Raw genomic sequence first — 21,788 nt, forward strand, 5'->3', positions numbered from 1 at the left:
TGCACATGGAGATGGCATAAAAATAAGGATGGGAAATTCATGTTCTGGAATACAAATCAGCTATTTCAAACACTGCCCTTTTGCAAAATTGATAGCCTGTGGGGGAGATCATTCATCAGTTTCTGTATTTTATAAAGGTTTGGGATGTATATTTAAGTCTATGGTATTGTGACAGAAAGCTTATTTAACTTGAACTTGTCATGACAATTACATCACTCTATCCATGTAAATTCCTACCAAACTGTCTGTATAAATGGATTAAATAAGTAATCTTTAACTGGATGGAATGTAGGCATAGATAGTGAGCCAAACAATGTTATAACAAAGGCCACATTAACTGTGTTTAAAGAGCTATTTTCTTTTACTTCTTCTTCTTATTACTTATACACATTATTATTTAGAATTCTGGCTCTTTTTCAATGTTAACGCTGAAACCAATTGAGGACTTTTATTTTGAAGGCAAAGTGCGTGCATCTGTCATATGTAGATGGATGTAGTAAAACCTGAAGAATCTGATCCCATTCAGAAATTCTAAAACTAAGACATTAACTGTTTATTTCTATTTTATTTAGCTTGTTTTGCAAGTGCACGGTGTGGTTTTAATTAATGGTTAATTGTTATTTTTTAGCATAATTTTGAATTGAATTGAATAAATTTTCTTTTACTTAGTTTACTATAATAACTGTCGGAACAAGCTGACTTCACGACTGTGAATTGTACCACATTCAGAGTCCAAAGCAACCGGAACAGAAAGGCCCTGGGTTTGAATCTTCTAGGTGTTTTGGTGCTTACCACAATACAATGTATGAGGTATCTATTGGCATTGCCACAAGTAGGACAATGAAAACAGGAAATGCCAATGAAATTGACATTAAATACATAAAATAAAATACATAATAACCTGACACTGAATAAAACCATCTGTGTGAGGACCTGGGCCTGCAGGCGACCCTGAAAATCGTAGCCAGACTTTTTCTACACCAATTTTCCACACTAATTTCCTGTGGGGCCCCTTCCTCCCTTGCTCTTGGCCACCCTGTTACAAAAAAAGACGAAAAAAAACGTGGAAACGCCCCTGCTCTGGTGATCTCTTAAAAATTTTCATTCTTTTTGACTGAAGCTTCTGCGATTTAAAGAGGTTTGGATGTGTAAACGGTGTTCAGGAGTGCACCTGTAGGAAAAGAAAACAGGGAAAGAAGGAAGCGGATTTCAGAGTGGTTCACTCGTGGGCGGTGCTCGGTCCCGTTGTTCTTCATTTGCAGTCTGCTGCTCTCAGCGCTCAGTTTACCACTGGTTGCGCACGTGGACACATTACTACTCCTGCAGCTCCACGCGCGCGCACGCTCAACGAGCTTTTTGAAGCGCTTTTTTAAAGCTTTCCCTGTCCGGAGCCCGATGCTGTCAGCTGGTCTTTCTGGGAAACTTTTGGTAAACTTGCAGAGTATGAGCTCTGCATAGTTTCGGTTCCTGCTCTTATCTGCCCCCCTCCCTCTGTCTTTTTCCCCCGTCCCGCGCGCTCTCCGAGCCTTTGTGCAGAAGTATGGTAGATAAAGGTCCCTTGTTGACCTCTGCCATCATTTTTTACCTGTCCATCGGGGCAGCCATTTTTCAGGTGCTAGAGGAGCCCAACTGGAACCAGGCTGTAAAGCAGTACAATGCCCAGAAGGACAAAATATTGGAGAAATATCCGTGCTTGTCCGGGGGGGATTTGGACAGAATATTGGAGGTATGGACATCTTCATTCAAACGTTTCATTCTGTGTTTCACAGCTGCATGAAGATAACTTCCTGTTTAGTTTTACTGGAAGGCACTGGACACTTGAGTGTTTATTGAGCCCCAGCTGGTTTGTAAGCTTTTACGACACAAACCTCCTGGCCTGATTAACCAGCTGCTGTCAGACTGGCTCGCGCAGTTTCACTAATATATAAATTCACTACTAAACGGTGCCTATTTTTAGTCCTTTATAAATCATAAAGCAACAAATTTCCACGAGAAATTGATGCAGGGAAAAAGCTTAGCAGGAGAGATAACTTAGCTTTAACTGTTTACATGCCCCCAATCTTAAAATTTACAGGACCAGAACTCATGTAATAATTATCATCAAACCGTCTTATTATCTTTGCTGGCGTCCTGTTGTCCATGCCTAATGATTAGGATAATTATTTTATTACTTGTAAACGTGACAGTGTATCTAAAGCAGTGATTATGTGGGTGTGGATGTCCTAATCTGTGACCTCAGATCTTAAAATCTGCAGTACTTGTTGTTCCATTTACTTTCTTGTCACAGTGGCAGTTTCTTTACCAAAAAACCGGGGCCACTGACCTCTGTGGTTTCCCCCGTCAGCATGGAATGACCACAATATGTCAACAATCATGTAATTTTTTTGTTTGTTTGCCCCACGCAATGCTGTTTGTTCATTTACTTTGACTGTCAGAGCTTTATGACCTTTTGGTTTCCATTTGTTGAATCTGAACTTGGAGGGAAGTCCTACACTGGAGAAGAAGAGTGCTGAAACAAACTGTTTGGCCCGTATTTGCAGTTTTCTAGCTTCCTTGAATCAGCCAAAGATCCAACTTCATCGATTAAAATGGATTTTTCATTAATTGCATTTGGGCCCCCCAAAACTGGGAATAACCCATGCTGGCTCAGCATGGGTTATAAGACTGAACTCGTGCTCCTCATGAGAACAGCAAGGCAGCTGGGCAGGGGTTGATGGTGAGCTGAAGCCACCAACTGACACCTTTTCTTGGCATGCAATGCTCCCAGCGTTAGAAGTCCTTCCAAAGGATCACCTGCAGAAACGCACTTCTTCTAGAAGGATCTTGAAGACCAAAGCTTCTCCTTTTGTCATCTTGACACTTTAGATGAGCTAAACTGTGAATGAATTTGTGCTGTGTGAAAATGAATGCTCAAAGTATGTTTTATCATCATTACATGCTTTATCACAATCCATAGCAGTCATATTTGGGACATATTCAGGCTACTTGTGGCACTTTCAGCTCTGTTTCAGTGCAGGAAAGGGGTGGAAGGGCCTGACGCATCCTGAGTGCCAACACACCCAACAAGTGGCCGATATAATCTCTCAGATTATTTCAGAGTTGGGAGCATCAATAAAGGCCACAGAATACTCCCATATTTGGGCCAGGCATTCATTGTTTTCTGGGACGCATCAGAGAAAGGAGAGAAGCCTCACCATCTGCCAGAGGTGAAAATTTAGATGGTATCTGGGTCCTGTTTCTCACATTTTGCACTTGGAACATGTCTCAACCTGTTCCTCCCCCCCCCCCCTCCAGTATTGGGGGGATTCTTCCCCCCCCCTTCTGCTTCTTTGTGGGCAGTTGAAAGAGTCTCAAACAGCCAAAACCCCTGAAGCGGCCAAATCTGCATATGAATGTAGTTGAGAATAATATGGCTGAGAGATTTTGGCAGTTTCCCTTTCAGCAGCAGCTGCTGCTATAAATCAGCTGAGAGTGAGAAGTTTATTTGGTGTTAGTAGCTGCTCAGCTGCAGCAGAAATGACTCCTGCTTCTGTTTTCTCTCTGAAGTCTTAGGCAACATGGTGTGTGTGGGTGGGGGGTCACATTGACATGTTCCCCCAGCTGCGCAGACAGTTGTTCTCCTCTTGTGGTATTATGTTTTCTCTGTTGCTGTTTGCTGAAACACCTGCTGCAAAAGCATTAGTCATTTTAATAACAAGATTTTTTTTAAGAAGTAGATTCTATTAGATTTCCACTGTGGAAACTCTGCCCAGCTCGTTAACGATTAAATCAAATGTAAGCAAGCTTAACGAGAGACTGTAACACTATTGTAAAAGTTCTGTTTTATTAACAAGGAGTTTTACTATTAACTGCAGGAGCCTTGAAGTGGTCACAGTTTGCAGATTGGATTTTATGGCCCATCAAAGTTGGCTCTTGAGAGGCTGCTAAAAGTTCAGCGGGGGGGGGGGTGAACATTATCTCTCCCACAAAAACGACTGAAGTTTCCTGAAAGCAGTAGCTGTTATAAGAGAAGTGGAAGCAGCGTGCTTTCTGTTACAGCCCAGAATAAACAAGAGGAGGAGGAGCTGAAATTTACACATGCAGGTAAAAAGTGTTCTGAGCTGCATTTGCAGCAAGTGGTGTTTTATTTGCTCGGGTTTGGTTTTTATCTTTAAGCAATTATGGCACAAATAGAAGCACGTTTTGTTGTATTCTTCATCACCACTATACACTAATCTAGTAAGAGAAAAGATGTACAATTTCCATGTGTAGCCCTGAGGCCTGTGTACACAATATTAAATAAGTGTTAAAGTTTTTAAAAAGTGTGATGCATATTCTTGGTCTGCAAAATGAATCCAGTGCCGTAATGTGGTCAATCAGCATTCTTCTTAATGGCCACCCAGGGGGTAACGTACGGGTGTAAACAAAAATCATATTGTACAAAAGTCTGAGAAAATTAGCTAAATGAATCTACAGGCTTGCAAGTTTGAAGTCTTATGCAATACGATGTGATATTAATTTTAGATCACATTATCGTCAAGAGGATGTGATTTATGACAGTGCTAACTTGAGATTGACAGTTTGCTACCATATGAATATCTTTTAGTTTGCCAGGCAGGTTCACACCTTACTTGTCACCCTCAGCTCGATGTTTCAAAACCTGCCTTCTCAAACCAGTCGGTTACATCTCAGTGGCTATATCCATCTTTTATGTACAGTCTGCAGATTTTAACCAGTTACGTCATCATTATCCTGCCTATCATATACACTGAGATGGCTTCTCGATCACTTCAAACTGTACTATGTAGCACAACAGGTAACAATTTTAGGCCTTTTCTTTTTAGCCTTCTGAAAAAAAAATCAAGAAGTCAGCCATTTTTAAGGTATGTGACATCTCTTGGAAGAAAATTTACCTTGAGATGAAATCATCCAGACTGGAACGGCTTTGGTGTTAAGTCATGTTTTTAGAAGTCTTTCATTACTCAGAAGCCCCTAAATAGTTTGGTAAGAGGTACAGCTCAGTTGTTACTCCCATTGGCATGAGTAAAATAAACTGACGCTATAAATCTGACTCCCCACAATCCCCCCCCCCCCCCAAAAAAAAAGAAGGGGAAAAAAAAACACTCCACTCAAACTCTGTGTGGTTAGAATTCTGCAGTAAAATGACTTTAAATGATCTTGGAAAAAGGTGTCCACTTCCTGAAAATGCAAGTGAATTACAGGATTTTTGTTTGTTTCAAATGACTGGCTCCAGACAAACATACAAATTGTAGTGCTTGTATCCTCTGATTATCTGCTGCGTTGCCAGGTTAACCTTCAGTCTAAGGTGGGATTATGCTCTGTTGTAAACATGGAAAACTGCAGATAACCAGACCAGTGGTCACTCTTTGAAGTCCACTTGAAGAATGCATGTGTAGTTGGTGCTTTAAAGTGCAGTCTCTCCATGGATGAGTCCGAGTTTTAAAAGAAACTGGCAGGCACACAGCCATCTACACTAGCAAATTCACTAACATATATTTTAAGATTTAAGTATTTTTGAGTCTCTGATGGAAAGTTTTTGTTTTTTTTGTTTTTTTGTTTGTTTGTTTTTTTCTTAGTCAAAGCTGTGTCCCAGATCTCACACAGGCACTTTTATTAACATACAGTGTAGATGTACATGAAAAAAATTACTCAGAAATAAATTATCAGCATTTATTAAATAATAATGCTCCATAAATAAAATAATGTTTTTGTGCATAACAAAAAACTCAGAACTGTGCAGTTAAATCTAAACTAAAAGACGCTGAGCATAATAACAAAGACCGATTTCGCAGCTGCTCTGTTCCCAAGTTCTACTGTGTGACTGACGCCTTGAGTTTGAAATCCTCTTTGCAACCATGTCTCTTACAGGTGCCATTTGTGGTCCGTATATGCACACAATACAGTAATATTACGTTGAAGCACAGTACGTATCACTCCGCGAGGCTCCTGACTACGATAGCCGTAATGCTCCGACAATCCATCAAGTGGTGCGACTTCGCAGCTTACCAAAGTCGTACTAAAACATTTTTTGACAGATTGCTGAGCACCACATAAAATCGGTTCGAGGTCAGTAAGCACAACCAGAATTCATACATAAGGCTCGCTGTCGATTTTTGAGAAAATGAAAGGATTTTAGGCCTTGCAGCCCCCGTGTGTGGGAGAGACAAAAGTAGACGAAAGAGAAGCAAACTTGCGTCTCCACAAGTATAATTATGACGTAACATAGACTATCGATTTAAACTATATTGTTATATCTCAAATAAAAATATAAAGATATATTTAAAAACTCGATATATCGCCCAGTCCTGCTTTCACGCGTTTGGCAAGAAATTCAAAAGAAGCAGAAAAGAGAAGTGGCTCTCTGTTTTTGGGGACAGCTTATTTTGTCATGTGCCTGGAAATGTTGTCCACCGGTCACTGACTTGTGATAACCAAGACTTGGTTCCTCATTTTGGAAAGTGAAGAAATCACAGGGTGCGGCCCTGTAAGTTTCTGTAGGGTGTCGGTGACTCCCTTTAGGTGCTCTTCAAAACTCATACATTAGTCTCCAGGAGGTTAAACTGAGCTGAGTCCCAATTAAAGCCAGGATTGTTCTCCATCATGGGTGAGCACATGATTAGTTGTAGACACTGATCTAAAGGAGCCTTGAGTCTTAAATATTTGTACATTTTCAAGTGTGACATAAAGTTGGTAGTTGTTTGCGCTGACTAACATTAGGGCCAAAAATATGGAGTCCGGACTCATTCAAAAACAAAATCAAAACGTGATTATCTAGCGCTCTAACAAATACAGTATTCATTCTCTAATGAAGCACAGCATCATAACATCTCGTGGAAATGGGATCTGTTTGTTTGTGTACATGGACAGAGGTGCCAGTGGGACCAAATTTTTTTTTTTATTTTTTTTTAAACTTTGGCCATGTTTAATATGAAAAAATATGGGCAGGGATAGCTCAGTAGGTAAAGTGGTCGCCCCATGATCGGAAGGTCGGCGGTTCGAATCCACTTAACGGCTACCCTGAGGTACCCCTGAGCAAGGTACCGTCCCTACACACTGCTCCCCGGGCGCCTGCTTAGTGGGCTGCCCACTGCTTCACTGAGTGAATGGGTCAAATGCAGAGAAAAACAAGTAATTTCCCCATGGGGATCAATAAAGTATCCATTATTATTATTATTATTATTATTAAAACCTGCCGTTTCACCAGGATATCTGAAAGAAAATGTGGGCAAGCAGAGTAGTTCAACAGAAATTTGTACATTAAGGTTTGAGGGTTGTGTTGTGCAGTAATAGCATGGGGAAACCCTGCTGAAGCAAGGATTAAATAATCTGTAGCGTTTATCCAGATAACGGCACATACTATACAGTGTCTGTACATGCTGATTCAGCATTTAGGTCAGTGCAGCCTCTCTCCAGATAAGGCCTGTTTCCTCTGAACCTTCAGTGAGCCTGGTTTAATTTACTTAAATACTAATAAACTCAATAAATTGGATAATAAAGAACGCACTGTGGTGTCAGTAAAGCAAGCCTGCTTCATGTGATGGTAACAACCTAATTCAAAGCAACCACTCACAAATCTTGATTTCACCATCTTGGATATAAAAATCTTTTCACTTTTACTGGCTTACAATTTTATTCCCCTTTTTATACATTCATTAAATCCATGAAAAAGATGGATAGTCCTTTTTTTCCTTTACTGTTACTTCATTTATCCTAAAAAAGTTTGAAGACGTTGTTGTTGTTTTTCCTCATGCTTGGATCTTTGGTTGCAGTACCGTACATGCAGTCAGATGTCAGTACTGTTACTCAGATGCATTGTTTGCAGCTTATCTGCCTCTTCCTCAGGAATAAATACATAATGAGACAGAAGAGCTTCAGTTTCTTCATTAATTGCAGCTCAGAAAGGGCTTTTGTACACTGCTGTTTGCTTCTGTTGTACTGAAAGTGGAAAAACACAGAAGAGCTGGAGTGGCATGTTGAGCTGCCGCTGTCCTGATAACAGTTTGTCATTGTGGAGGGTTTTTTTTTTTTTTTTTTTTCTTAACTGTTATTTTTGTTATCTGTGTCCTGCAGCAGAGTGGTAAACCTTCAGTTAGTTATACAGAAATGAAAGGAGCTTTTAGTAGAGGAGTGAACTGTGTTCTGTCATGCGATGTGTGTGTGATGAGTGTTAGTGTTGGGCTGGGTTGTTTGTTTTTACTTTTTTTTTTTTTGTGACACAGTGGTGTAATTTGAAATATTTAAAGATTTCATCTCTGTCTTTTCAGTGGACAAGATTGTAGCTCTGAATTACAAACAAAAAAAATGGCACACTGAAAACGTGAGACACAGAATTATGCTCTTCTCTAATTTTGGTGAAACAGATAATTGGTCCGGGAACTTTACGTGAGAGACACAAATGGTAATGTTAGTTATTTGTATATTGTGACGTAAAACGATGCACTCTAATGCTTTCAATAGTTCTGTCATTAAAGTCAAGGTGTGGTTGCTCATTACAGAAAGCGCTTGTTTGCATATAACTGGGCTACTTTCAGTTGAAATGGAGTTGAATACAGACTTATTACATCCATCAGCTCAAGATGCATTAACATAAAGCTGCATTTCTTTTTCTTTTCTTTTATTGAGGTGGAGTTGTTTCACTCCTTCTTTTGGGTGTTCAGGGGGCTGGATTAGGATGGTCCATGGGCTGATTCTGGGCCATGGGTTTTTGTTTGTTTGTTTGTTATGTGAAAACGGTTCTGGCAAGGGGTGGATTTTTTTTTTTTTTTTGATTTTTTTTAATTTATTTTCCTCTCTCTCTCATTTTGTGAATGAGGCAGTGGGGAGAGCGGTCGCACACAGATCTCCATTTGGAAGATTTGAAGATATTGCCCAACTCCACAGTAGTTAAATTTGTTTGTTCTTTCTCTAATTAATAAGCAGTCTTTGATTCCGACCTAACTAAAAGTGTGCCATTCAGAATTCCTCACATAAAACTTTATCATGATAGAGAGGCGTTAAAGCATGTTAAACCTGCTTAAAGTTACAAGCATCTTGCTGTCATTAATGTTATAGTCCAGTAATGCAATGAAGTCTTTGTGTGGTTCATTTTATTGAAAGCAGCATTTTATTCATTTTCCCTCATTTAATTTGTCATGTGCTCTGTGTGCAAATTGGGGAAAATGTAGTTTGCTTAACAAGATTTGCCAAATTTCTTTTTATTTTACCCTTTTTTTTTCTTTTTTTTTTTTTTAAATTTGTGCATTTAGAGATAAACGTTTTATAAATAAACTTTACATTCTGTGATCACTTTATTTGCAAAATAAGCTGCCCCGTGGGAGTTTAATCTGTGTGGTTTAGCTACTATTTGGACAGTGGCAGACATGTGATGAAGCCAGTTTAACAGCTTCCTCCTGAGCTTGTTTGGTCCCGTTTTGACACAAACACACTTTTGTGCTTTTTGCTCATTCCTCATGCTCATTAGTGACCTGAGGTGGCCTCTGGCTGACCTTTTAACCTTTCACGGACTTTTAGCTCTGCAGAGCTTGTTCGAGAGAAAGTTTAGTTGTGGAAACACAAGAAATTTGAAGACTTGCATTTTCAGTCTGCTTTAATTTTAGATGTCATCACATTTTCTATTTGACTGACATACACCGGAGGTATGTGGTACTTGCTTCCATGCGTCAGCCTTTGCTGTGCTCATTCCATTCAGGTGAATCAGTAGCTTTATATGTGCTAAACTTGAGCCATGTATATCTGCCAGACAGACTATGAACATCCTCAGATCTTCTGTATAATGCGAGAATGAGGTGAAGAGTTCACATCAGTTTCAGAGTAATGAACGAATCGCTTATTATTTATTGCTTCATCTTGAGATTAAATATCCACCATGATTTCCAGAAAGTTAGCTGTGTTATTAGAAATGCCATCACTCTGCATTAAAGCAGCCCAAGCTATCAAAGTCTGACAAAGAACAAAAACCAGACAGGTTTTTCAGGTCTAAAAAGTGCATTGCTCAGATTAGAGCTGTGTTTGTTGCGCATATTAGATTCTTGGAGAGTCGTCGTCATCATCTAGAAGATGACACGTTATATCTGTATCTAGAATTTATAAGGTTAAAGAGACCTTTGTTGATCAGCTGAATAGGTGCATTTTTTTTAATACACTCTATGACACAGCCTTTGAAAAGATTAGTGAGTAGTACTGTGGAACAAAGCACCTATGTGGGAGTCTCTGTTACACTTTCTAACATGATTCACATGCCTGGTAAGCTAGCTAATACCATGTGTTTTTCCCATCTGTTCATTTAGAGGCTGCAAAGCATCCTTCATCTTATTCAGGTTCCTCAGCTTGCTGGTTTCGGTGCCACCTGTTTTGTTCATCGAGAGAGGAGATCTGTACATAGATCTCTCCACCCTGGCAGCTTGCGTAATAGCTTTTTAACATATGTTAAAACTTTCTAGTTTTTTTTGCCGACAGTGCAGCGATTGGGGATATGTTGCACAAGCATGGATGTGCAATGCATGCAAGAATTCAAAATCCTCAAACTTTTAGGGATCCTTTGATTGTGGGGGAAAAAGTGGACAAAAGTGAAAGAAAAATGGATCGCACTGTAGTCGCACGCGAGTGTAGGTGTACAGCTCTCCACTCAAGGTCAGCAAAATAAAAAGGATGATGGAATTAGCATATTTTTATACGTGCCCAAAAAAAGGCTGACCGTAGACTTGACCAAACATTGTTTATATCCAGCCAATTAGCCTGTTTATCTGTGACACATATTCTAAAAATCCTCTTAGATCCTAAACTCTTTTTCCTACCTCTAACCAAGAGGAGTCTGATACAATTAGGGATGGGTATCGTTTAGGTTTTATCCGATACCGGTGCCAAATCGGTACTTTTGAAACTGTGCCGGTGCTTAAACGGTGCTCGAACCGGTGCTTAAAGAATGGAGAACACAAACTTTGTCCAAAAACCTCCCATGTTCAGCTGTTTTGTTTTGTTTTTGTAAAAAGATAACAATGTTAGCCTTTTCTGCAGCTATGGGGCATATATGGTATCACTCTTGGCTGGAAGAAGTGCTTAAACAATGGAAAAAAAACACAAACTTTGTCCAAAAACCTCTCATGTTCAGCTGTTTCCCACTTTTTCTTTGGTCATTTTAGCCTTTTTGGCCAGGGTGAAGGGAGTATCTGCCATCAAACAAGAGGACAGCCGCATGTAGCTATGATGATGTTTGCTAGTTCACCTTACATGCATTAATGTAATAACGTGGTTAGCCTACTCAACGTAAATTACACACGAACAACATTTAGCTACTCACGCAGAGAAGAACGGCTGCTGCTGCATCATCATCCTCATCATTTCTGCTACACTGGCAGGGCTAGGGGCCAGGACTCTATTCTTCGGGTTTTTGGGGGATGTTGCTCCGGGTCCGATAACTGGCAACCCACCCAACGTGCACAGTGTGAGGTCTCGCAGCAAGCTATCAAATACGGCGGATTTCTCGGCTTTTAAAAAAAAAACGCTATGCGTCGCCAGGTGTTTCATCAGTTTCGAGGTGTTACCTCCTTTGACAGTATCACAGTATCAGCTTAAAGCACTTGTTGCAGGCTGCTGAGTTTGCATCTTTTGCTGTGAAGTACAACCAGACTTTTGACCGCTTCGCCTTGGACATTTTTAATCTGTAGCTCTGCTCTAACTGAACGTACGTACCTGGCCCCGCCTACTATCCTGGGAAACGTAAAATGATTGGCTAGAAGTGTATCACAGCTCAGGAAAAAAAAGCACCGAAATAAAGCACCGAAATGTGCGCTGCTTTTCGGTCTGGTTACTACCGTTTATGTCAGAACCGGTGCCATCATGGCACCGGACACCGGTACCCATCCCTAGATACAATACTACATTTTCTTTCTTTTATGCAGGTAGATTATTCTCTAAGTTAGATGCTTGCTCTGATCATCTGGTACATGCAGTTGCAGTTCCTGTAATCAGTTTTATACAAGCAAAATTTAAGCCTCAACATGGCCAATAAGTAGTTTACCTCATGCATATAAATGTAAGCAGTCATTAGATGTGCTGGGTTGCTGGGAGGATTGGCAAAAGTGCGTAAGCGAACAGCAAACGACTGAGGTTTTTCCTCTTTAATTTCTAGTCATGGATTGAAAACAAACTTGGTCATCACCGCTGTCATCCTAAAGCCCAACAGTCCAACTGTGTTGTTTCAGAAGACAAAAGACTGGCCTCCCCTTGTTCTGGTAATTACAGAGGAGAACTGTAACAGGCCTGTTATTATTAGAGAACCAAGCATCTTTCAGGACTTGAGGGCTTATGTGAATTTTGCCAACGCCTGCACATTTCCCCCCTTTTCAGCCCTCGGGGAGAGAGAGCGTGGGGTAGTGCATTGTCCCGGCACACATGGTTGGGTGTTTGCTAATTCCCAGGAGGAAAAATTCAGTTTTTGTTGTGGTTGCGGATGGACACGTATGGTTGGGGATGATTGATTAAGCGCCTTTTGCCTCATCATCTGGATTTCAAAATGTCATTGAAAGAGTTGGCTGACATATTCCACACATAACTTGGTTAAACCGGGTTTTTGGGTCTTGGGAAAAGGAAAAACAGTCCAACAAAAGAACTGCTTTCAAACTACCTGATCTTTTTAATGCTGCATAATCATGCGATTATGAAATGGGTGTTTAGGTTTGCAGTGCTTGCCTTCCTGTTTCTCTACCAAAGTAAGCAAAGGCTTAGACTTAGAAGCCCTCAGGTTAAAGATGAGTCTCAAGGGTGCCAGAGTGACGTTTCAGCTCATCAGTAGTACTCTAGATACTGTCAGCATATCACAGGAAGGATGTGCTAGAAGAAACGCAGGTTGCACAGGATGCACTTCCTGCTATCTTGTACTGAGCTCGGTGGACTGTTTTCTAAATGCTAGTTGATAGCACCCATCTGTTGTTCTATCTTTAATTCTCTCTAAGACAAAGTCCAGCCTTTTCTCATGCACAGTCTATGTTTATTGTCCCCAGGTGGTGTCAGATGCTGCAGGCCAAGGGGTCACAATAACAGGCAATAAGACTTTCAATAACTGGAACTGGCCAAATGCCGTTATCTTTGCCGCTACAGTTATTACCACCATCGGTAAGTTCTTCTGGATGTTTGACAGCTGGATTTATAAAACGGATGCAGGATCACTTTAGAGCTGGGCTCTTGGTGGTTTTTATATTTTAAATGTCTTTATATTTACACTCAAATTTAATCTTAAAGGAGCACCGTGTAAACTTAGAGGACAGTTATTAATGACACCAGATCGTGCTCGTTTGTATCAGTCAAAGCGATGAGATATACAGTCTGTCCTGTTTGTAGTGTATGTCATGCAACCACTTAGAGACTGAGCCGAGTATCAGCATATTGACGGCAGAGTTTACTTGGACATTGTGAAGCTACTGATCTCAGATGGTTTTGTGATTATGTAGCCAAGTAACAGATTGATGGGTAACAGTTTGCTGTAGAAAGCCAGTTTTAGTTGCTTTTCTTTGTTTTGTGCCATTACGTGATTTCTAAAATCAGTACTGTAGAGTTAAATATTGAAGTAATTTGGCAAACTAGTCAACTAGTGTTTCCACTCGGATATGCTTTTTCTTTTGCTGGTGATATCGTGAGCCAGCAAGCTTTTGGTGACTGGAAAATGGGCAGCTGAGTTGGTAGGGCAGATGCTAGCTAACATTTTAGCAAAATCTATGTTTTTAGTGTTGTCCTTTTAAGGACTTCGTGTTGTCCCGGGAGCTGAATGTTTGTTCGCATTTGTGATTAGTGAAGTGTTGCTCACTGTTGAAGCTGTAAGTGGAAGAGACACTTGGGAACAAACCTAAAAGCTTCACATCCTTTGGATTCCATTACACAGAATTTAGTCCAAAAGCTCTTGGAGGCAACAGAGCAACTTACAATCCATTCAGATGTGAACAGTAAAATTGTTTATTGCTTGAAAGTAACATTACATCATGCATTTTTATACGTTTCAACAGTGTGCTTATCTTCAAATTGTAAGAGATGCTCAAGTGGCGTCTTGGAGTCTTTTATAACTTGCTTACCTCTAATGTAGGACTCTCAAATCCTCTTAAATTATCTTTGCATGTTGCATTAAATGGCCTCTTGTTTTCTGATTATACAACGCAGGACATTTCAGGGAGTAGTCAGGAACCAATAGGTTGTCCAAATGTAAGCATGCTGTTAGGAATGATAATAAAAGTAAATTCAAAGATAAATCAGAAAAACAAATTATTTACAAATTAGCCAACAGGAGTATCAGATGTTGTAACTCTGACGGTAGTCAGTCCGCATAGTTTTGCAGATTTGATCATGAGCCACTTATTTGTATAATACAATGGAGGTTGTTTTGGGGGGTTTTTTTGTTTGTTTGTTTTTTACCCCCCTCTCTCTCTCTCTCTCTCTCTCTCTCTCTCTCTCTCTCTCTCTCTCTCTCTCTCTCTCTCTCTCTCTCTCTCTCTCTCTCTCTCTCTCTCTCTCTCTCTCTCTCTCTCTCTCTCTCTCTCTCTCTTTTAAGGCTATGGGAACATTTCTCCGAAAACATCAGCAGGACGTGTGTTTTGCATCTTCTATGGCCTGTTTGGTGTGCCTTTGTGTCTTACCTGGATCAGTGAACTGGGGAAGTTTTTTGGCGGTAGAGCCAAGCACCTGGGCCTATTTTTAACCAAAAAAGGCCTATCACTGGTATGCTGATACTCCTTTTTTTTTTTTTTTTTTTTTTTTCCCCTCACTCCCTTCTTTAATTTCTTTGAAAAGTACTTTAATCTGTTGTTCAGCTGAAGTAACTTTTTTTTTTCTTCCCTCCAGAGGAAATCTCAGTTTACCTGCACGGCTATCTTTCTTCTTTGGGGTGTCCTGATCCATTTAGTCCTCCCGCCTTTAGTCTTCATGTCTCAGGAGGGTTGGAGTTACATTGATGGCTTGTACTTCTCATTTGTTACCTTGACCACAATTGGATTTGGAGACATGGTGGCAGGTAAGCTGGCTTCTAAAATTTAGACAGTTAAGTTAGTATAGTAAAAGGTGCCTCTTGATGACCTTGAACTTCAATGCAAATCACTCACACTGTTCTTTGTCCATGCAGGTGTGGATCCAAACAAACAATATCCACCTCTGTATCGTTACTTTGTGGAGGTTTGGATTTATCTAGGCTTGGCCTGGCTTTCTTTGTTCTTTAACTGGAAAGTTCGGATGGTGATTGAAGCCCACAAAGCCCTGAAGAAACGCCGCAAGCTGCGCAAGCTATCTCTCGAAGAGCTCCGCCACTACAAAGAGTCTAACAAAGTTTCCCCTACTTCGCCTCCCACTCTGAATGATGTCAACATTTTCAGCTTCTTGTCCAAGAAGAAGGAAGGCTACAATGACCTGATTAAACAGATTGGCAACAAAAAAGATGGCAGCAAAACGGTCTGTAACTCTAAAGAGATCGGTCGCTTGAAGAGTTGCACCGATGCTCCTATGTTTAACGGCCATACCATCCTCAGCCTGGACCGCTCGCCACGTCAAAAGAGGCGCTATAGCTTTAGTGACTGCGTCACTGTTGCATTTTCTAAGTCTAAGAACTACCTCCTGGGCTCAGACAATGGTTTACTGCTAAAGGAAGATCAGGTGGAGGGTGACCTAGAACTAAACCATGATCAAATGTTTGAGAACCAGCTTGACAAGGATGTGAATCTGGAGAATGGAGGAGAGAGAGAATGTGTATCAGTCGGTCACAGGGCGTGGGACTCCAAGGAGTACCATTCTCTAATGTTCCAAAATGCCAACATCACCTTTATCGACGAGGAGAACTTCCTCAGCAATAACTCTGAGGAGCTCGAGGACGACGACGACGATTCTAAAGCAAAACTCTCCATCACCACGTGCGACGAAAACATTGAGACGAACTCCAAGGAGGAGCAAAGCTCCGAGTCCGAAGGATCTGTCTTCACGAGTGACGGTTCAGAACACAGCCACTCGTACGAGAAACTGGTAGAGGAATATGCAAAGGAGGAAAACACAGACTCCTGACACGTGAAGGCAACACACGTGAAGCATTGTAATGTGAAGTGTTTGAGAGGAAAGTTGCATTGCACTTTGAAGGGGTCTGATCATGAGAAGTCAAGATCAAATTTCAAATCAAACTCTTGAGCACGTGTTCTTTGTCTTGCTGAATCTGAACTGCAAAGTACGTGACACATAACCCCAGGAGTATTTAACGACTGATCTGTTTCTTTGTTTTATACGGTTTGGAAAAACTATAAGCAACATTTTGTCATGTCCAAAGAAGCAAGTATTTCTTTGTTTTGTTTTTTTCTACTTTCACATGGGATTTCTTCTGATTTCCTGTATTTTCATGTATTTATAATCACCATATTGGTGTTTTGTTTTGGTTTTTAATATATTTATTCAAATGAAGGAAAGGGTAGCTTTTATTCAGTGGCTACGTGGGTTTATGTTTCCCGTTGCACAATTCCACCAAGTGAGGATAGACCAAAGTTCATCCCAGTGCACATTGTTCTTTATATAATCTGAGCCAAGCATGTCTTAAAAAAAATGAAGGGCCAAATCTTATTGCTGTGTCTGAGATTTCAATTTATTTTGACTGTAAGAAACAGATATGACTGTACTCTGCTACACATGCGTCCTAGAACAAACGTCTTTGTGAACAGACTCCAAACTTGTGAAGTTGTGGGGCGGTGTTGTGGTTTTGTGCACATCTGTTCGATGCCTCCTTAGGCATTTGCTTCCTAAAGTTGGTATTTTGACTTGGGATGGCGCTGCCTGACTGGAACAAGCCTTTAACAGTAAAAACATTCCTCCTTACCACTCTTACATGATTTTTATTTGCCATGTAAATATTGGCTGAAGGCCCGTCAGTAGCCTCAAACATGGCTCGGGCTTGGGACGCGGCCTTGCTACTCATGTTTGCCTTCGGGGGGCTCGCACTGCCGTCAATGATTGAAGTGCCGCTTGTGAAAGGGAGCCAAGGTTAACTCGGAGCAGATCGATCCTCTTTGACGCATGTTTCAGCCGTGCCTGCACAGGCCTGTCAGTTGTTGATGTCTGATGCGTCTCAGCCTTAATTATTTCTGCCTTTTTTGCACGTGAACTGGCACACAAACTTGAAACAGTATTACTCCGAATGGTAAAATGGCAGAGATCCAGTGCCACAAAGGGCTACTTTAAATCTAAAGCCAACTAAATTTAGTAAAGTTCATTAAAAACTCATAAAATACACATTAAAACGTTTTGTTTTGTTTTCCTCATGTAAACATGAAAACTGCCTTGCAGGTGACCGCCATCACCTGAAATGGCTTTAAATCCACTGTGAAGCAGTAGATGAACATCACTGTAACATCTGTTGAATGTGACTCACTGAAAAGTTCTTTCACACTGGGTGAAAGAAGATGAGGAAATAAGTTCTGCTTCCTCTCTTGTGTTTCATCAGAGCCACTTTTTATTTTTCTTTCTTTTCACATTTTCTGAGATGTGTTAGTGCAGCATTGGGGTGTGTGTGTGTGTGTGTGTGTGTGTGTGGACTGAATTTCTAGCAAAAAATGATTACTTAAGAACAAGTTAGGTAGATTTAGGGCCATTGTTCATTGTTTCCTTCCTAATGTTGCTCCATGGTGTAATAAAACTCCATTATACTCGTCTGTAAGTTTCTTTTTGTTATGATTAAGTTATTCATGTTTTTGTGTAAATTTTGTATATGAGTTCTGAACAAAACTGTATATTTCGTTAAAAATAAACACTGAATGAAATCTTGAGGTTTGTTTGTTTTTTGTTTTTTGTTTTTTTTTCCCCCTCCATTTATTGGACTGGTAATGCATTGATGTCTTTTCCAGTGGTGGAGGTATGAGGTAGCTCTTAGTTCATGGTTGGCTGTGGCCATGCATCATATAACTGAAAGAGGGAGGGGGGGGCATTTTGGTGCAGATATTTTAAGTTTTTGAATGTAACTTTGCACTGCCCTTTGTTTTGAAGGGCATTTCCTCTGCGCAGGTAGTAATACACAGTTCAAATTATGCTACATTTGTAAACCCTATTTTCACAAATAAGGAAAAACAGTTGGATACACCAAATATCCTTTCCATCACTAGCTGCATTCCAAATGTTGTAGTCATGGGTGGTTTAGGGGATTAAATAGTCCTGTATTTTTTGTGTATGCTGCCCAAAAATGACCACAAATCTATCCTGGTCACCCCACTGTGGGTGTTTGTTTTTTTTGGGGGGGGGGGGGGGTTTCCTGCTCATATCATGAAATGATCTCAGATGGTTTCCTCACGTCTTCATGTCTCAGCTCTTGAGTCATGCCACAATAGACGAACGGTGTTTTAAAAACTGTGCTGTTGTAAAATTTTGGCAACCATAACATGCAGGTTATGGTTGTATAGCTAAAAATAAAAGTGCTTTGTTCTTGGTAACACTTGCTCGACTAAATGTACTTCAGAGGGCAAGTTACTTTAAAAAAAAAATAATTACCCCTATGTATTTATGAGAGAAGTTGAAATTTTGGATTAATGTTCTTTTATACTTCAGCAAGCCATGCTAATTGCCAGATGAGTTCCACAGTATTCCCACTTCCATGAATGACAAAATTAAACTGGATGGTGAATCCTCAATGAATTGAATGCTTCCATGTTTGCAGACAATAAATTCCAGGGATGGCATCATTTCAATGATGAGTGACCGTGTAATCTGCCATTTCCCATTTTGTAACAATTTCATACCAGTTGTAGCTCAAGCCTAAATATAAACTGGTCAGAGATCTAAAGCATTTGGTGTTGCATGCTGCAAAATTTGGACATTTAAACACGCAAGTCTGGGCATTGACTCACTTTTGGAGCCAGCCTCAAGTGGCCGTTAGAGGGAAAAGTCCAGCTTTTGGCATTGTGCACCCATTATAGATTTCTTCTTCTTCTGTTATTTATCTATGCTAGGAGCAAAAAAATGGATTGCAAACATGTTTTTAACACCATCTTTGCTATGCAGCCCCAGAAGTTGTGTAGCACACATAGACTATCCATTAAAGTGGGCATAATTTGTTTTTCCTTCTCAACACCTAATTTATGGAGTGAGTCAAGGACACTCACTAGTTCCAACCATTTTCTGTTCTATCTTATGATAGTGAGAGCCAGTCGATCAGAAGAAAGTTGGCTTAAAATACTAAACTAAGGATTCAATAAAATTATGAGATAAATAATACTAAATTGATAATTTACTTTGAGTTGTGAATCTTGCAAAGCTACTCTGGAAATGAGCAGAATGACTTCCTTTTAAACTGAATCCATATTGGAATGCATCTTAAGTATCCTTCAAAGGTTTAATGATACTTTCATTTCATCTTCTACAGTCTGTCCTTTATTATAAGAACGTAACGCTTCAAGTTACATTTACAGTATTAAAAATACTGTAATTGTGTTATTTCCCCCCTTTTTTTGGAAACACTAATTCAGTCTGTACAGGGTCATGGTCATGCTGGCAGACAACAAGTAAACACAGACACAGCAGCTAAAAGCAATAAAAGCAGCTATGATAATGACACTCAGTTTATTCATAAGGGTGGAGCCAGGCTGCTGACATCTGATCTGCTAAAAGAACATAAGGTTAATGTTTGCTTGACAACCAGTTTTTGTTGGCACAGTCGCCCACAGAAACTATGATCGTCTTCCACTTACAAGAAATCTGCTCAGAGAGCCTCCAAAAAGTTGTAGAAAAGGCTTAAAACGGACAGCGGCTGATATTTTTAATCTCTATTTAAAACTTTTTTTCTTTTTCTTTTGTTGCGTCTCCGTTTGAAGGTGTGTGAAAATGGTGTAAGATGAACATCATGTAGTTGGGGGAAATTAATAAAACAGCACACTGACACTGAGCAATAGTGGAGCAGTGGTTAGAACTGTTGCATCATATTAACAAGGTCATAGGTTCAAATCCACCATCTCAGAGGTTATAACAGGGGGTTTTACTCAGAAGTGAGAATAATGAGTTTCTTAACTGTTGTTATGTCCACTGACCTTTTAGCCTCTTCTTAGAAGAGAGCTGCTCTCCCTCCCTCCCTCTCTGTTCCAGGTTACCACACCCGTTTGCCACAGCAGAGCAGCATCAAGATCATTTGTGGAAAAGTACATATAGCTCTAGCAACAAGTGCTTCGCCCTCTCTTTTAACCATTAAGTGCTGGGAAGTGTTGCGTTAGTCCTGTCTAGCTTCAGTTGTTATTGAAGATTAAGGTGGCAAATTTGTGGGACGTAGTTTGTTTCTCCTGTTTTGTGGCCAGCCAGTGTGCCCCCTATACTTCACAGACAAGGGAGGGGTCCTAACACCTGTCTTTCTCACTTGATGGGAGAAAATGTTGCAAGTGGCACCAAGTGTAATTACATAGTTAATGAAATCACTGAAATAATACTCATCGTTCAAACACTTAGATAAACTATTAACGTGAGAACAGATTATTATTCATACATATCTGCTACACTGTAGAGTTACTGCATGAGCTGTGACAGATTTCCCGTATCTGTCGTTTGGGTAGCGGAGCCGAAACACAATTTAAAGATCCGAAAGTGCTCACACTTTGAATATGAGCCGATGCTGAGCACTGATGATTCTCACTGAACCGAACTAAAAGGAGAGCTCAGCATGAAAACGTGCTGAGCGTGGCAGAAACACAAACGTCTCCTATTACAGTGCGGTTGAAGCAAAACTTAAATCATCACTCTGCAACTTCGTCAAAACGACTCAGTCTGAGTTTTTTGAATCAATTTCTTAAGTGGTCAGTTCAATTAAAATCAACAAAGTCTTAAAACAAATGTTGCCACCTCTAAATAAGCACATTTTCTATGCAATAACTCTTGCATATCTAACTCACAGAAGTATACGGGGGTGGCTTGAAATGTTCCACTTTTTCATTCAAACTTTGAGTATTTTTGAGCCTTAGATTCTTGTTTTATCTTGGTTTATTCTGTGGATACTTTCATATCAAGAAAACAAATTCAAAGTCAAATTAAAACAAAGGGGAATATAAGTACCATCTGCGTAAATGCTTACACTCCCTGTGCCATATGTAACAAACTATTAAATATCTCAAATCTAAACTTTTACATATTATATAGCTACTATACCCAAACAAGAGTAGGTAAAAGTTTACCACTTCTAGAGATCTAGTCCTTTATAAGTTAATAAGTACATGATTTATCCATATGAAAAAGGTCAGGACAGAAAAAAAAGATTTCAATCGCTTTAAAAATCAGGGAGAAATACAGTCTTACACTCACTCCAATCGTCACCATAAATCGAAGCATCAAAATAATGGGCTATAACATAAACATTAAACAGCAATGATGTATAATGGCTGTGAGATGGAGTAACAGAAACAAGCTTTGGTGCTCTGGATGTTCGATCCAGTTTCTGATATGCACTGAAGGAAGATTCAAAAAGTGCATTTCAAGGGTCACATCACCATATGAGATGGGCTGCTGGTTAAAACAGGTTCTATCATATGAAAGGCCTCATTTTTACCTACAGTTTGTTACCCGGCTATCCTCCAGTTGTGATTCCATTCTAAAATAGGCATCGTTTAACACTTGCAAATAAAGCTGTGAAATGGAGAAACATCATCACTCCTCCTGTGTTTAGACATATTCATTAAGAAAATCAATTAATGTCATTTATTCAATGATCCATTTGTTCTCTTTTCTTTGCCCTCACCCTCCAATCAGTTGTTATAGATGGCTGGCCCTTCACAAGTCTGCCTCTGCTGGAGATCTCTTTCTGTTAAATGGGAGTTCTTCAT

General features: G+C 40.0%; 1 protein-coding gene across 1 annotated transcript; it reads left to right on the forward strand.

Annotated features, from left to right (window-relative positions):
- Nucleotides 1-1,302: 1,302 nt before the first annotated feature.
- On the forward strand, nt 1,303-17,650 carry LOC146612017 (potassium channel subfamily K member 5-like). The gene is made up of 5 exons (XM_085379167.1): nt 1,303-1,726; nt 12,999-13,110; nt 14,534-14,700; nt 14,824-14,992; nt 15,101-17,650. The coding sequence occupies exons 1-5, from the start codon at nt 1,541-1,543 to the stop codon at nt 16,024-16,026; spliced, it is 1,560 nt and encodes a 519-aa protein (XP_085235293.1). The 5' UTR covers nt 1,303-1,540; the 3' UTR covers nt 16,027-17,650.
- The last annotated feature ends 4,138 nt before the right edge of the window (nt 17,651-21,788 follow it).

The sequence above is a fragment of the Diplotaxodon limnothrissa genome, linkage group LG19 (genome assembly GCF_057381915.1).
Source record: "Diplotaxodon limnothrissa isolate DT_005_m linkage group LG19, D_limnothrissa_male_GT1.1, whole genome shotgun sequence".
Taxonomy (NCBI): Eukaryota; Metazoa; Chordata; class Actinopteri; order Cichliformes; family Cichlidae; genus Diplotaxodon; species Diplotaxodon limnothrissa.

Coding starts and splice junctions, on each gene's coding strand:
- LOC146612017 (XM_085379167.1), top strand. CDS start 1,541: ATGGTAGATAAAGGTCCCTTGTTGACCTCTGCCATCATTTTTTACCTG. Junction 1,727..12,998: donor ATTTGGACAGAATATTGGAG/GTATGGACATCT, acceptor TATTGTCCCCAG/GTGGTGTCAGATGCTGCAGG. Junction 13,111..14,533: donor TACAGTTATTACCACCATCG/GTAAGTTCTTCT, acceptor CTCTCTTTTAAG/GCTATGGGAACATTTCTCCG.